The 14,231-nt window shown below is 51.9% G+C and overlaps 1 protein-coding gene across 2 annotated transcripts; it reads left to right on the forward strand.

Annotated features, from left to right (window-relative positions):
• Positions 1-506: 506 nt before the first annotated feature.
• Positions 507-6,289, forward strand: Pla2g2e (phospholipase A2, group IIE). 2 transcript variants are annotated; one of them, NM_001419221.1, is given in 4 exon segments: positions 507-638; positions 3,452-3,590; positions 3,782-3,888; positions 5,372-6,289. In NM_001419221.1, coding segments are annotated over 3 exon segments (351 nt in total). In that variant the 5' UTR covers positions 507-638; positions 3,452-3,489; the 3' UTR covers positions 5,515-6,289.
• Positions 6,290-14,231: the final 7,942 nt, after the last annotated feature.

Here is a 14,231-nt window from a genome sequence, read left to right on the forward strand (position 1 = left end):
AGAGAGAGAGAGAGAGAGAGAGAGAGAGCACGCTGGGGACAAGGGTGCCTTTCCATCTCGTGTCTTCTTCGTCTGGCTTATAGCCCTAAAATATCAGTCTAATTAGTTCCATTTTTATAGATGATGATGCTAGGCTCAGAGAGGTTCTTCAGCGAAGGCGCGGGCATTCAAGTCCTGGCTTTGCTGTAATTTCTGCCATTATACCAGAGGTGTGAAAGCCCTAACACCATACCCTTTCTGGGATGTCTGAACCCTTGCAAGTCCAGCCTCCACTAGCACTGCACTGCAAACTTCAATGGGGAGCCTCCTCCAGGAAGCCAGACCAGACTTCTCCAACACCAATACAGACCAATGGGAACTTGCAGGGTCCCCATCCTGACCGGGTCAGGATTCAGAATGTTTCACAAAAGCAACTGCCTCAGAACCAGGCTTTTCTTGTGTTCCGCACTCCTAGGGACTAAACTTCTGTGGCAGTGTTGTTAGGAGTCACTTGTTCCTATGACTCACAGTTTGAGGCCTCATGACCCAGGCCAGAAGCCAGGGACTGCCAGGAGAGGTCTCATTAAAATCAAAAGGAAATGGGAAAAGGGACCTCTCTCAGTAGACTGTGACTCAGAGCTGCAGGGTGTACCAGGCAGGTAGGTAGACTTGTTTCTGGTCCTCATCACCTCTGCAACCGGGACAGGGCCTGCAGTACCCAGAACCCCCTCCCCCTTCCAGAGATATGTATGTGTGTGTGGGGGGGGGCGTAGCAGGAAGTGGGTGAACAGCATTGGAGGTGGGGCTAAGGCTCTGTGTACAGCCGTGTTTACAGGCTCCCCTCCTGTGTTCAAAACCTTTCTTCCTCAGTCCCACAGCCCAGGGAGTGGCTCTTCATCTCTCCTGACTCTTGGAGAAACTTTCCAGGGACTGGGGACTCTGGCCCAGGTGTCTGGATTCCTTCTCTTGAGGCCCAGCCACGGCCACAAAAAGCAGACAGACTCCAGGCCCTAAAGGAGCAGCTGAGGCTTGAAGCTGGGAAGAAGGGACATTACATGTGTGCCCTAGGTCCCTCCTCCCATGAGAGCCTTTCCCACGACTGAAAGAAAAATAGAGTACAGGAAATTTGGCTTTATAATCGTGCTATTATAAAGTCAAACTAGTCCAGGTTGTATTAGTCTCATTCCTCTGATTTTATTTAAAAAAAATAAAATTGTGGTCTGAGAAGCACAGTGCCCCCCCTCTCCCCAAGGGGCTAATGTGAGCCCTTTAGGGCTGCCTGGTTCCACATTCCAGCTCCTCATTTACCAAGGAGTGTCTGTCTGTCTGTCAGTCATCTGTCTGTCTGTGTCAGTCCCCACCCCACTTCCTGTCACATGGGAATAAAAGTCTCAGAGTCATGAAAGCCTCAGAGTCATGGGGCTACTGGGGGTCTTTGGCCCTGTGTGTCAGTGCTCACTTGTGGCCCTGCACACGCTCAGTGAGAGCCAGTTCTCATGAAGGAGGTGAGGCAGGAGGCCTCTGTCTCTGTAACACAGACAGGAACGCTGAGGTCCCAAGCAAGGGGGAAGGGCCTGCCCAGGGCCTCGTGATCCATGGTAGAAACAGGATTCAGAAGGCCCTGAAGGTTGACAGAAGCAGATGATCAACTTATCTCAGTCACCAGTCATGAACAGGGACGGCTAGGGAAGGGCACTTCTGCATTGGAAGCTTGTACACACTTGGAGCTTGGTTTTGTGCGAGCTTCAGCTTCTCCACAGCACTGGGTCCCATCTAACGAGTCAGTTAAAAGGGAATGAGCGGGGCTGGGGATTTAGCTCAGTGGTAAAGCGCTTACCTAGGAAGCGCAAGGCCCTGGGTTCGGTCCCCAGCTCCAAAAAAAAGAACCCCCCCCCAAAAAAAGGGAATGAGCGCCTCATGAAACACAGGAAACAAAATGGGGCACAGCCCCTGGAAGCAAGGTTGGCAACTTTGGAGCCTGGGGGTCCAGGGAAGGTGGAGGAGAAGGAAAGATGGCCACAAGACTGCCCCACCCGTGTTTTCACACACCCTCATAAGCAGAGTCCCCAGGGCACTGGCTGGCCCCTCCCCTGGGAACTTAGTCAAAGTGTCAGAATTATTGCATCACTGGACACTCAAGGGTTAATGATGGGGAGTGGACAGGCCCTGTGTATTTAACTAATTGGGAGGTGGCCTGAGATCAGAGGCCCCTGCTCACTTCCTCCCACTGCAGCAGGCTCCCATGCCCCCTGCCTACCCCCAGGATGAAACCTCCCATTGCCCTGGTTTTCCTTTGCCTCCTGGGTAAGTGCCTTTCATGACCTCTCTCCTCCTCTCCTCCCCCACCCCGCAATAGGAAGCACTCTGGATACCTGAGCATGTCTCTACACAGGGCATCATGGGTACTAAGCAGCGATAGAGGCTGCCAGCCTTCCTACCACCTACCTGGCCATCCTGGGGCTCCTGAGGCATGCACAGCCTGAACCAGCAGTGACTGGAAGAGAGGGAGGGCAGGAGAGAGGAGCTGAGAAGAATGCAGTCGGAGAATGTGGGGACCCTGGGATCCCCAACCTGTGGGGATGAGTGCCTCCCCACCTTAGAAGAATGCACTCAGAAGGGATGTGGGGTCCTCCCCACCGCTGAATCAGAAGGTTCTGGAGGAATTCAGGGAGAGCCATGGAGAAAGCTGGGAAACAGGCACACGGGTGTGTAATGAGATCTTTGTGGTGAACTCTCCACTGTTGGGGAGACAAGGGCTGAGGTCTGGGGAGATTCAGATTTTCCTGGGAGAGATGTAAAGAGTCGTTGTGGAGAGCCAGCACAGTGTGAGCAAGTGAAACAGAGCAAGGAACATGGGCTGGGTAGGAGACTGAGTTCGAATCCCTAAGACCCACGTAAAAGCTAGGCATTGTGGGGTTGGGGAGTTAGCTCAGCGGTAGAGCGCTTGCCTAGCGAGCTCAAGGCCCTGGGTTCGGTCCCCAGTTCTGAAAAAAAGAAAAAAAAAAAAGCTAGGCATTGTGGTGCACATCTGTAACCCTAATGCTGAGTGTGAGTGGGTGGGGAGTGAGTCGGGGAGAGCCTCCTGCCTCCCTGGCTAGCCAGTCTAGCCAAATAGGCAAGATCTAGGTTCACCTAGAGATTCTGTCTCAAACAGAGAGATGGAAAGTAAAGGAATCTGGTACCAACCACAGCTTCTGTAGATATACGCACCTATGGGTGACACAGACAAACACAAACAAACACACAGTTCAGGGGGCCGGTACCTAGGGGAATCAAAGCACAAAGCATGCCACTGAGAATATCGTTACTTAGTATCACTGTTATTGATAGCTGGGTGCTTTGGAATGGGGAGGTTTGCTGAATGGTTGGGGAAATGTCTGGCGTCAGATCTGAAGCGACTTCATGATGGGACCCTGGATGCAATGCTCACTGGCCCTGAGGAACCTTGTGGCCTCTGCCTCCTTTTCCATAGCGCCCCTGGCTGGTGGGAACCTGGTCCAGTTTGGAGTAATGATTGAGAGAATGACAGGAAAGCCCGCCCTGCAGTACAACGACTACGGCTGTTACTGTGGTGTTGGTGGCTCCAACTGGCCGGTGGACCAGACGGATTGGTGAGCTGGAGGACTGCCTGGAGGAGGAGGAGGAGCTGGGGGAGCAGCCTGGGAGGAAGGAGAAGCTGGGGAAACCTAGACAGCATGGATTTATACTCCACTTCTATCTTGGGTCCCGGGGTCCCAGGAGCCCTGCTTCAGCCCAGCCCAGCTGAACTCACAGCCCCTCCAGGTTAATTCTGCCCCCACAGGTGCTGTCACGCCCATGACTGCTGCTATGGCCGCCTGGAGAAGCTGGGCTGTGATCCCAAACTGGAAAAGTACCTCTTCTCTATCACCCGGGACACCATCTTCTGTGGTAGGTGACCAATCCCGGGGGTGAGCCAGACACTGGGTAGGCAGGAGTCCCTCCAGATGCTGACCTTGATCCTCATCACATAAGAGTGGGAGCACTGGTCCATCATTTCAGATTCTTACTGGGCGTCTGGGCTACACAGCTTCGTGACCCATCGTCGATGTAGCCCTTGCCCAGGCTCAGCCTCTGGGGAGTCACCAGGAGTGACAGAGTTGAGCCACACCCAGAGCTAGAGTCCAACAACCCTCCCCTAGGAGGAGTCGGGAGGAGCTGTGACTCTGGACAGCAGCCCCCATTCTCACAAGCTGTTTGCCTCCCTCCTTTGGGGCTGCTAGGCTGAGCTCACCCCTTCACCCTGCCCGGTTCATTGCCCATTTGACTCTATTAGATTTCCTCCAGGTCTTTTTTTTTTTTTTTCTTTTTTTCGGAGCTGGGGACCGAACCCAGGGCCTTGCGCTTGCTAGGCAAGTGCTCTACCACTGAGCTAAATCCCCAACCCCTTCCTCCAGGTCTTATCTAGGGAAATAGCCTTGACCAAGAATACCCAGTTGCATCAGGTCCTCATCACTAAGGGCTCAGGCAAGGGTGGGGTAGTCACCAGGTGGGATGGCACTGAGAGGGTCTTCGGGGAGGAGTCAGGCTGAAGGAACACAGGCACTCTGCCTTATGCCCACCATGGTCCTCCGAGCAAAGGAATGGGCTGTAGAAAACCCGCGTGACTCTTTGCCTCTTACGCTGAGGTAGCCACGCCCTTCTCCACAGCTGCCCACTATTAGGGCTCAAGTCCTGCTGACATAGCAGATGTGGGCAGAATCCTGAAGGGAAATGCTCATCTCTGAAGGGGAAATGAGACTCAAGACCGTTCTAGACAGGGGGGTATATTCCCGGGGAAAAAAGAGCCAGAGCTACACTGGGCAGAAACAGACAACCGCAGAGGGTTGAAGTGAGTCTTCCAGGCCACTGGCACCTGCTAGAAGGATGCTAGCTGGCTCTAGGGAAGGCAGGGTGGGCCAGTATGATACTTGGGCTGGATACCGGTTCCATCTACTCTGATAAAGACAGGCTGACATCCCGAGAAGCCCCAGCATTAGTCTAATAGCCCGGATCCAAAGCATCAGTAACATCACATAGGGGAGAGTTGTTACAGCCCGGGCAGGAGAAAGGTGAGAGGGCTAAGACCTTGGGAGTGAGGGTAGAGCGGAAGGAAACACCCAGGGCAAATTTTTGGCTTTCATTGTGTCCTGCACCTGGTAGGAAGGATTGCATGCCTTGGACCGGCATAAGTATGGAGCATCCCCTTGGGTGTGGGCTTCCATAGGAAGTAAAAAAGGGGCTAAGGATGGGGCTGGGAAGCTGGACCACAGAGCAGCCAGGAACAGCCAGGAGCCGCCATCGCCCCGCCCACCACCCACGCCTAGCGCCCAGCCCCCAGCGCTTAGCCCCCAGCTGCCACCTGAGTCCCTGGCTTGTTTCCACCCATCTCTAGCTGGTAGAACGACTTGCCAGCGGCAGACCTGTGAGTGTGACAAGAGAGCTGCCCTCTGCTTTCGCCACAACCTGGGCACTTATAACCGCAAGTATGCTCACTACCCCAACAAACTGTGCACTGGGCCCACCCCACCCTGCTGAGGTCCTGCTCCGCTCCATAGCCAACCCCCCCACCCCCCGGCTGCTGCCGTCCCAGACCTGGAGAAGCTCGGAATCCATATTCCTCTCCTGCAAACCCATCCTGCCCCTCAGAGATGGTGGGCCCGGGTCTCCGGCCTCCAGGGCCACACCTGGTCTCCCGGATCAGCTAAAGGAACCGCGGGACTCAACAGCGCTCACAAGACCCTAAGTCTCCCCTGGCATCTCAGTTCCCTCTTCTGAATAAGCGAATTCTTTTCCCCTGTAACAGTCTCCATTGTTCCTCCAGACTTTACACAGTCACTTGCATTCGCCCATCCATCCATCCATCCATCCAGTCATATTTTGAGCACCTATCCTGGGCCAGCACAATGCTAAGCACTGCCACACAGTGGGGACAGATGCACACAGTGGCTCCTGTCTGCCGGGCAGCAATAAATCCTTTATTTTCTATAGCAGTGAATTCCTATGTTTCCATACCCTGAAACTCGAGCTGTGAAACAACAACCCGACCCTGAGCTCACACAGAGACCCACCCACCTGCCTCTGCCTCCTGAGGGCTGAGGTGAACAAGTGCCAGCATGTCCGGATCCCGATCTCTCTCTCTCTCTCTCTCTCTCTCTCTCTCTCTCTCTCTCTCTCTCTCTCTCTCCCTCTCTCTCTCTCTCTCTCTTCCGCTCTCTCTCTCTCCAGTCTTATCCAAGACTGCCATGGTTCTCTCTGGAAGGAACATTTCTGGCCAGATGGCTTACTATGAGAAGCATTAAAAAAAAAAAAAAAAAAAAACCTAAAAATATTGTCCCCATTGTCATCAGACCTCAACACGCCCCCACTGGCAAGGACTAATTTAGATGGGGAAGCAAATCCATCTTATCCAACCCCCACTTTAAAGAAATAAAAACACTTTTTTTTTTTAGGTAAGGTCTTATGTAACCCAGGCTGACCTTGAACTTGCGTTATAGCCAATGATAACCATGAACTTCTGCTCCTCCTGCTTCCACCTCCTGAGTGCTAGGATTATGCGCTTTAACTACCACAGCTGGTTTTATACAATGCTGGGGAGAAGCCCCCAGGCTTCCTGTGTGCTAGGCAAATGCTCTATCAACGGAGGTCCGCCTCTAGTCCAATCTCCTTTTTAGATGGATGGGTATCTGAGGGCGAGAAGGGCAATACTCTTCCCAAAAGGTGTCCTCACTCCAGACCCTTCACTGCTTGAAGAAGTGGGCACCAACTACTTTATTGTGGCATTCCAGTGCGGCTGCATTAACTGAACCTAACAGATGGGAGATTCAGATGTCCATACAGGTGTCTGTGCAGGTGTCCATGCAGGTGTCCATGCAGGTGTCTGTGCAGGTGTCCAATGCAGATGTCCATGCAGGTGTCCAATGCAGGTGTCCATGCAGGTCAGCTGTGAGCCTACACAGCTGGCTTGGCCTCCTGATAGAACCAGAAGAGAAGAATTCAGTCTGCTAGGCCCATTAAAGGGTCCTCAGCCAGAGAGACCTGTGGCTACTCCAGGAGTACAGCCTAGGCAGATTTTACTCCTAACTACAGTGGGAATACCTCAGCCATCTGTAATAAGTGAGCAGCAGCCTGGGGTTTGAAAGAGGAGCCTGGCCATGGCTCAAAGCAACAAAACCATTGCATAGGGTGAGTCTCACAGGGGACACTTGATAAATATCCACTCCCTTTGTCCTCTTCATGGTACAACAAGATCTCTGTGAGCATGAAATCAAAGGGATGCGTCATCAGGAACTTTGAAAGGGGAAGCATCTCATCGCGTGGGGAAAAAAAAAGGTGGGTGGCAGGTGCGTCTGTTGTGACTGACTCAATCCACCGGGAAACAAGGCCTTAAAACAAAAAACGGCTTGGGCGGGATGCCACTTGACCCTCATTCAACAGGAAGTGTGGTCCTGGGACGCCCTCTGGTGGCCATCTTTTCAGACTGTTAGGATTTTCAGCTCTGGCTTATGCAGGGTTTCCTGACCTTTATCAGGTAACCTAAGGGCACCCTGGGCTGGTGACGCTTTCAATAGTAAATATTGCCGAGAGACCACAAAAGGTGGCCTCACCACCAGAGGTTGTTTCTGGAAATGGTTGACTTGAAGTACAATAGGTCGTTCTTGACAGACTTCCATTGTATAACTCTCCGATAACTGAAATACTTAGGAACAAGACTTCTGAGCAGCCTGCGGTGACCCAGCTTCCACCTCAGACCCGACTATAAACCCGTGGACCACGGGGTCTTCTGATTCAGTGAATGAATCAAGGAGTCTGGGGGTTGGAGATTTAGCTCAGTGGTAGAGCGCTTGCCTAGCAAACGCAAGGCCCTGGGTTCGGTCCCCAGCTCCGAAAAAATAAAGAAAGAAAGAAAAAGAAAAGAATCGGAGTTGGGGATTTGGCTCAGTGGTAGAGCGCTTACCTAGGAAGCGCAAGGTCCTGGGTTCGGTCCCCAGCCCCGGAAAAAAAAAAAAAGAACAAATGAAAAGAATCAAGGAGTCTGTCTAGAGCCCATTTGCACGAGTGTGTCCCTGATAGAATTCCAGACACTGGCTCAAGATTTGAGGAAATGGCTGACAAAGGAAGGAGAAGCCTGGACTTGAAGTCAGGTACCAACCCGTGTCCTTCTGATTCACAGGGCTGTCTAGGGAAGTGGTTCTCAACCTGTGGGTCATGACCCCTTGGAGCTGAGCAACCTTTTCCCAGGGGTCGCCCAAGACCATCAGAAAACGTGGGTATTTACATTATAATTCATAACAGTAGCAAGAGAGCAGCAGCTGCAGCAGTATCAGGGGCAGCCATGTTGTTAGAAATCTCAGGGCTGATGCCAGGCCGGCCCTGGCAGGGTGTCTTAGGGTTTTACTGCTGTGAACAGACACCACGACCAAGGCAAATCTTAATAAGGACAACATTTAATTGGGGCTGGCTTACAGGTTCAAATGTTCAGTCCATTATCATCAAGGCGGGAGCACGGCAGCATCCAGGCAGGCATGGTGCAGGAGGAGCTGAGAGTTCTACATCTTCATCTGAAGGCTGCTAGGAGAAGACTGACATCCAGGCAGCTAGGATGAGGGTCTTAAGCCCACACCCACTCCAACAAGGCCACACCCACTCCAACAAGGCCACACCCACTCCAACAAGGCCACACCCACTCCAACAAGGCCACGCCCACTCCAACAAGGCCACGCCCACTCCAACAAGGCCACACCCACTCCAACAAGGCCACACCTTCTAATAGTGCCACTCCCTGGGCCGAGCATATACAAACCATCACCCAGAATCAGTCCATACACAGGGCCCCCAGATGTGCAGGAGATCTAGAAGCGCTGCCAATTGTCACAAACATTTGCACAAGGAAGATGGGACAGAGACAGCTTCCACGCATCTGTGCTCCGGTTTCGTTAAATATATATAAAGCACATTCCGATAACGCCCTAAGAATTGTTGGCTGTCGGAGCAGCAACGCTACATAGCATTAGGCACTAGGCACTTACAGAATACGGCCCCCGAGTGGATGGATGGATGGATACATGCATGTGTGCCTGTGTGGTAAGGGTACAGGAGGATAGATGTATGTATGTACATATGTATGGGTGGATAGATGTGTGCATGTTGGGGGAGTGAATGGATGGATAGACACATACATGGGTGCCTCTGTGAGGGGATGGAGACTAGGTATCTGGATGTATGTATATAGGAATGGATGGATGGATGAATGGATGGTGGATGGATGGATGTGTAGATGGATGGTGGATGGATGGATGTGTAGATGGATGGTGGATGGATGGATGTGTAGAGGGATGGTGGATGGATGGTGGATGGATGTGTAGATGGATGGATGGACGGACAGACTGTATATGTGCACAGTGTATGGAAGGATGGATACATGAATGGATGGATGAGTGGGCTGCAGGGAGGAGTAGGTAGATGGATGGGTAGATGTGTGCATATGGGGGGAGTGAATGGATGGAGGGGTGGGTGGATGGAGAGATGTATGTATATGTGGATGGTGAGGAAATGAGTTGACAGACACATGGACAGACGGACATATGGACACATGGGCAGATGTGTGCATGATGAATGGGTGGACAGATAGATGGACCCATAGGGGATGGGTGGACCCATGTGTGTAGATGAGGTTGGGTCTCTGAGGGGCAGGGAGAAGGGAAACAGCAAATGTCCTGGAGTAGACATGAACTTCACATTTCTCCCACACCCCCTCCTTGCTCACGAATCCTTCCCAGAGACCTTGAAGGAAGGGCAGAGAGACTGCCAGGTGGTTTGGTCTCTGCCAAAATGCTTACCCAGTCAGCGTCCCTTCCTCCACATCAGGGCCATCTTTAGAATCCCAGCTTAAGGCCAGGCCCCGTTTATTACCGTTAACCGGTCCGCTGGTTTTGTTTTCAAATGAGAACTCTAACGTAATCAAAAGCTGTTTTCCTGAACGTACCTTCATGACCCGTCTCTTGAGTGGGTGAGTGAGTGGGTGAGTGGGTGTGTGAGTGAGTGGGTGAGTGGGTGAGTGGGTGAGTGAGTGGGTGAGTGAGTGGGTGAGTGGGTGTGTGAGTGAGTGAGTGAGTAGGTGGGTGAGTGGGTGAGTGGGTGGGTGAGTGAGTGAGTGGGTGAGTGAGTGAGTGGGTGGGTGGGTGAGTGAGTGAGTGAGTGGGTGAGTGAGTGAGTGAGTGGGTGAGTGAGTGAGTGAGTGAGTGGGTGAGTGAGTGAGTGGGTGAGTGAGTGAGTGGGTGAGTGAGTGGGTGAGTGAGTGGGTGAGTGGGTGTGTGAGTGAGTGGGTGAGTGAGTGAGTGAGTGAGTGGGTGAGTGAGTGAGTGGGTGAGTGAGTGAGTGGGTGAGTGAGTGGGTGAGTGAGTGGGTGAGTGGGTGTGTGAGTGAGTGAGTGAGTGAGTAGGTGGGTGAGTGGGTGAGTGGGTGGGTGAGTGAGTGAGTGGGTGAGTGAGTGAGTGGGTGGGTGGGTGAGTGAGTGAGTGAGTGGGTGAGTGAGTGAGTGAGTGAGTGGGTGAGTGGGTGAGTGAGTGAGTGAGTGGGTGAGTGAGTGAGTGAGTGGGTGAGTGAGTGAGTGGGTGAGTGAGTGGGTGAGTGAGTGAGTGGGTGAGTGAGTGGGTGAGTGAGTGAGTGAGTGAGTGGGTGGGTGAGTGAGTGGGTGAGTGAGTGAGTGAGTGGGTGAGTGAGTGGGTGAGTGAGTGGGTGAGTGAGTGGGTGAGTGAGTGAGTGAGTGAGTGAGTGGGTGAGTGAGTGGGTGAGTGAGTGAGTGGGTGAGTGGGTACATAGTGGAGGGTGGGTGGGTGGGTGCGTGGTGAAGGGTGGGCGGGTGGGAGGGTTGACCAATGATGGACTGATTAATGGATAGATGAAGGAATGGATAATTAAACAAGCAAAGGGAGCAAGGGGCTACAGGAGCTTGGGGAGGGGATGTGGATGTTTCGTAGCTTTTCTCTCCAGATTTGTTTGCTCAGGATTGATTTTGCTTCTGTTCCTATTATGCCCATGATGAAAGCCATGCACAAGGTGCTCTGTGAAATAACTCGCTGAATAGGTGACTATAAGTCACAATGGGAATTCCTGAGTTAATGGAAGAGCCTAGTTGTAACATCATACACATTCACCTGCTCCTTTGGGAGTTCTTTGCAGTCATGACTAGAAGGCTCAATACTTCATTAATGTTTACTCTTCCTTCCCATGATGCTGTGGAGAGAAGGAAGCCAGCTGTGGTCAGCAGGCAGCAGACAACTCCACTCTCCACACCATCTTCATCCGTTGAACCATCCCTGACTTCTATGTCTCTCCTTGGTTCCCCACGGCTCTCTATTGTCCACTGGCCCCTGGCACTCAAGATTTGGTACTGTTAGATCACAGGCTTGTCCTTTCAAGACAGTGGTCACTCTAGGAGGCCAAATCTCACAGCCTGAAGAAAACAGTCCCCACCCCACAGCAGCTCTCTCCCTGGGGCAAGAGTTAAGAAGCTGATCTGTGCATGGTTGAGACAGCCCCTAGTTTATGGTCTTTCCTGTCCATAGCTCCACTATACTCCGGTCATGTCGTCTATCCCCATATGTCATTTAGGCCATCCCTGTAAAACATACAGGCTATCCCAGACTAACTCATGCCACGTAAAAACCTCCTGCCGGCCCCTGAAAACTTAAAAAATTCACATATCTCATTTGTTTATGGGATTTCTCTGACACCAGTCCCATGCCCAACTGTCCATGGTGGCTCTCTCCCTTACCTGTATGAATACACTGTAGCTGTCTTCAGACATACCAGAAAAGGGCATCGGGTCCCATTACAGACGGCTGTGAGCCACCATGTGGTTGCTGGGAATTGAACTCAGGACCTCTGGAAGAGTAGTCAGTGCTCTTAACGGCTGAGCCATCTCTCCAGCCCTATAGTAAGCTTTTAAGGAGGCTCCTCTCGGTTTTAAAGGAAAGCACCCCCACTCCTTTAAGGCCTATGTGCTAAACCGATTTTAATGTATTATTTCTCTTTAACGGTCTCCCACCTCAAGACCTAGTTATTATCCGGAGGCCTTTGTGTCCTTACAAACCTCACCCCCGCAGAGCAACTGTGGGTCTGCTCCCTCTCACAATCACCTTCTCACGTTCCCAGGATGTCCCCACCGCCTGCTTGTAGTCTGTCCTTGGCCACAGTTCCCTCGTCCTAGCAGCTCATGTATTCCAGTCGTATCCCAAGTTCCACCTTTCCAAGCTGCAGTGGATGTCAGCCTCAGTCAAACTGCCAGCTGTGTCTGGGTCTCTCCCAGCGCTACCTTCCCCAGCTATGAGGGTCCTTTCATGGTTCTACACCCTGCCTCTGCTGCCGGCTTTGAGCTGGGACCAGTCTACTCCTTTCTGTGAAGATGCTCCTAAGAAAAGGGATATACAAGTGCTCCGTTAAGCAGACAGCTTAATAAATGAGTAGAGGTCCCAACAGAGTTCCCACATTAACTGAAGGGCCTGATGACAATGGGGTAGATGGGTCAGCCTCCTAGCAGTGCTAAGGTTTAAATGAGGGCCTGGGGCATTACAGACAGTCCATTCACACTCTATAACTTCTTGCATATCCGTTTCATCTACTAGGTTCATCACGCCAATGAGGCTAACGTATCTGTTCAGCTGATTCCCGGGGTGTGTGAAGTGCCTCGAGTTTAGGGCAAAAGCTCTGGCTTCAGTGGTTCCACAGTCCAGGCTCGGCCACTCGGCCCAGTGCCCTAATTAAAGGGACAGGGAATTCTGAAAGCAATGTAAGCTCTGTTGGTAGGGTGCTTGCCTAGCACACAGGAAGTCCTGGCTTCGGTCCCTGCATTGGTAGAGCAGGACTGTATTTCTGAAGATGGAGGCAGAAGGGTCAAGAGTTCAAGGTCATCCTCAGCTTGAGGCCAGTCTGGGTTACCAGAGAACGTGTCTTAGAAAGCAAAAAGAATGCCAAAGAGCTGAGAGGTTAAGACAGCAGGCTGTGAGGGGAAACAAAGTGGAGATCTAACGATCCCAAGTTGATCTTAGGGGTGCTGATCAGAGCTTTAGATTTAAACCGGGGGCAGGGGGAAGGGCAGGAGGCATGTGTTGGTAGCACTGGTTAACGATTTTCTCCTGCCCATCACAGCCTCAGTTCTGGCCCTGAATTGTTAAATCTCTTCATTCCAACCCTTGCCAAGGTTCCTATCTAGTTTTTACAGGCTGATCAGTTCCAGGCTGCAGCCTCTGCCGACACAATCAACCCTCACCCTGTGGACTGTTCATCCTGCACGATTTGCTCATCCTGGAAGCCAAGGTTTAAGACCATGGCTTTTTTGTGTGTGTGTTTTCAGTCTTGAAGGGTTTAGGTAGAAGACTAACACACCTTAGAACATGAGTGGCCGTTCAGTCAGAGTCAGAGTCAGATAACAAGTGAAGGGAAGAATGCCAGGTTTTCAGCTGCCCGGGAGCTCAGGTTTGGGGTCGGCGCCTCTTAGCAAAGGCAGTTTCCAAATGCGTGCTTCAGTTGGAACTCTCTGTGGAAAGGGGTGTCATACGGTTGATGAACACTACACGGGTTCACTTGACCAGCCCCTTGGCTTCCTACCATGGGGCTAAGAGCTTAAATGGATGCCTGTTTGAGAGTCATTAGCCTTCAGTGCCTTTGAGCTGATGTCCCCAAAGGCAAACTGGGGACACTGTCAAAAGAGATGAAGCGGAAGTTCTTCTAGAGGGCTGCTAGCTGCCGCGTCCTTAGAAGACAATGCAGAAGGGTCAAGTCCACACACCCAACGGGCAGCCCAGCTGGACTAAGTGTGCCTCATGCCTAGACCTCACTGGGGAAGCACAGAACTGCTCTTCTGAGGAGCTTTGATAAAATGTTTCCAGTCTCCTTCCCAACCTGATATTCTAGGAATACCCTACTCTAACCCAAAGAGCGTCTTCCCTAGCTTCAGATCCACCTCCCCTCTCATGAACAGACCACTGGGCGCCCCTTGATTTCTCTGAATTCCCAAGCCATCTGCTCAGTCTTTCTTTAGGTCCTGTTTCCTTTTGTGTTTGGGTTACATTGTTTTGTTTCTGAGACAGGGTCTCAGTCTTTCTTTAGGTCCTATTTTCTTTTGTGTTTGGGTTACTTTGTTTCTGAGACAGGGTCTAGCTGTAGCCTAGGTTGGCCTTGAATTTGCAATATGGCCAAGAATGACCTTGAACTTGATTCTCCTGGGCTCACTATATGTGCACCTCCATGTTGTC

Source organism: Rattus norvegicus, chromosome 5 (assembly GCF_036323735.1).
Source record: "Rattus norvegicus strain BN/NHsdMcwi chromosome 5, GRCr8, whole genome shotgun sequence".
Taxonomy (NCBI): Eukaryota; Metazoa; Chordata; class Mammalia; order Rodentia; family Muridae; genus Rattus; species Rattus norvegicus.

Coding starts and splice junctions, on each gene's coding strand:
- Pla2g2e (XM_063287470.1), top strand. CDS start 2,244: ATGAAACCTCCCATTGCCCTGGTTTTCCTTTGCCTCCTGG. Junction 2,284..3,451: donor GGTTTTCCTTTGCCTCCTGG/GTAAGTGCCTTT, acceptor CCTTTTCCATAG/CGCCCCTGGCTGGTGGGAAC. Junction 3,591..3,781: donor CCGGTGGACCAGACGGATTG/GTGAGCTGGAGG, acceptor CTGCCCCCACAG/GTGCTGTCACGCCCATGACT.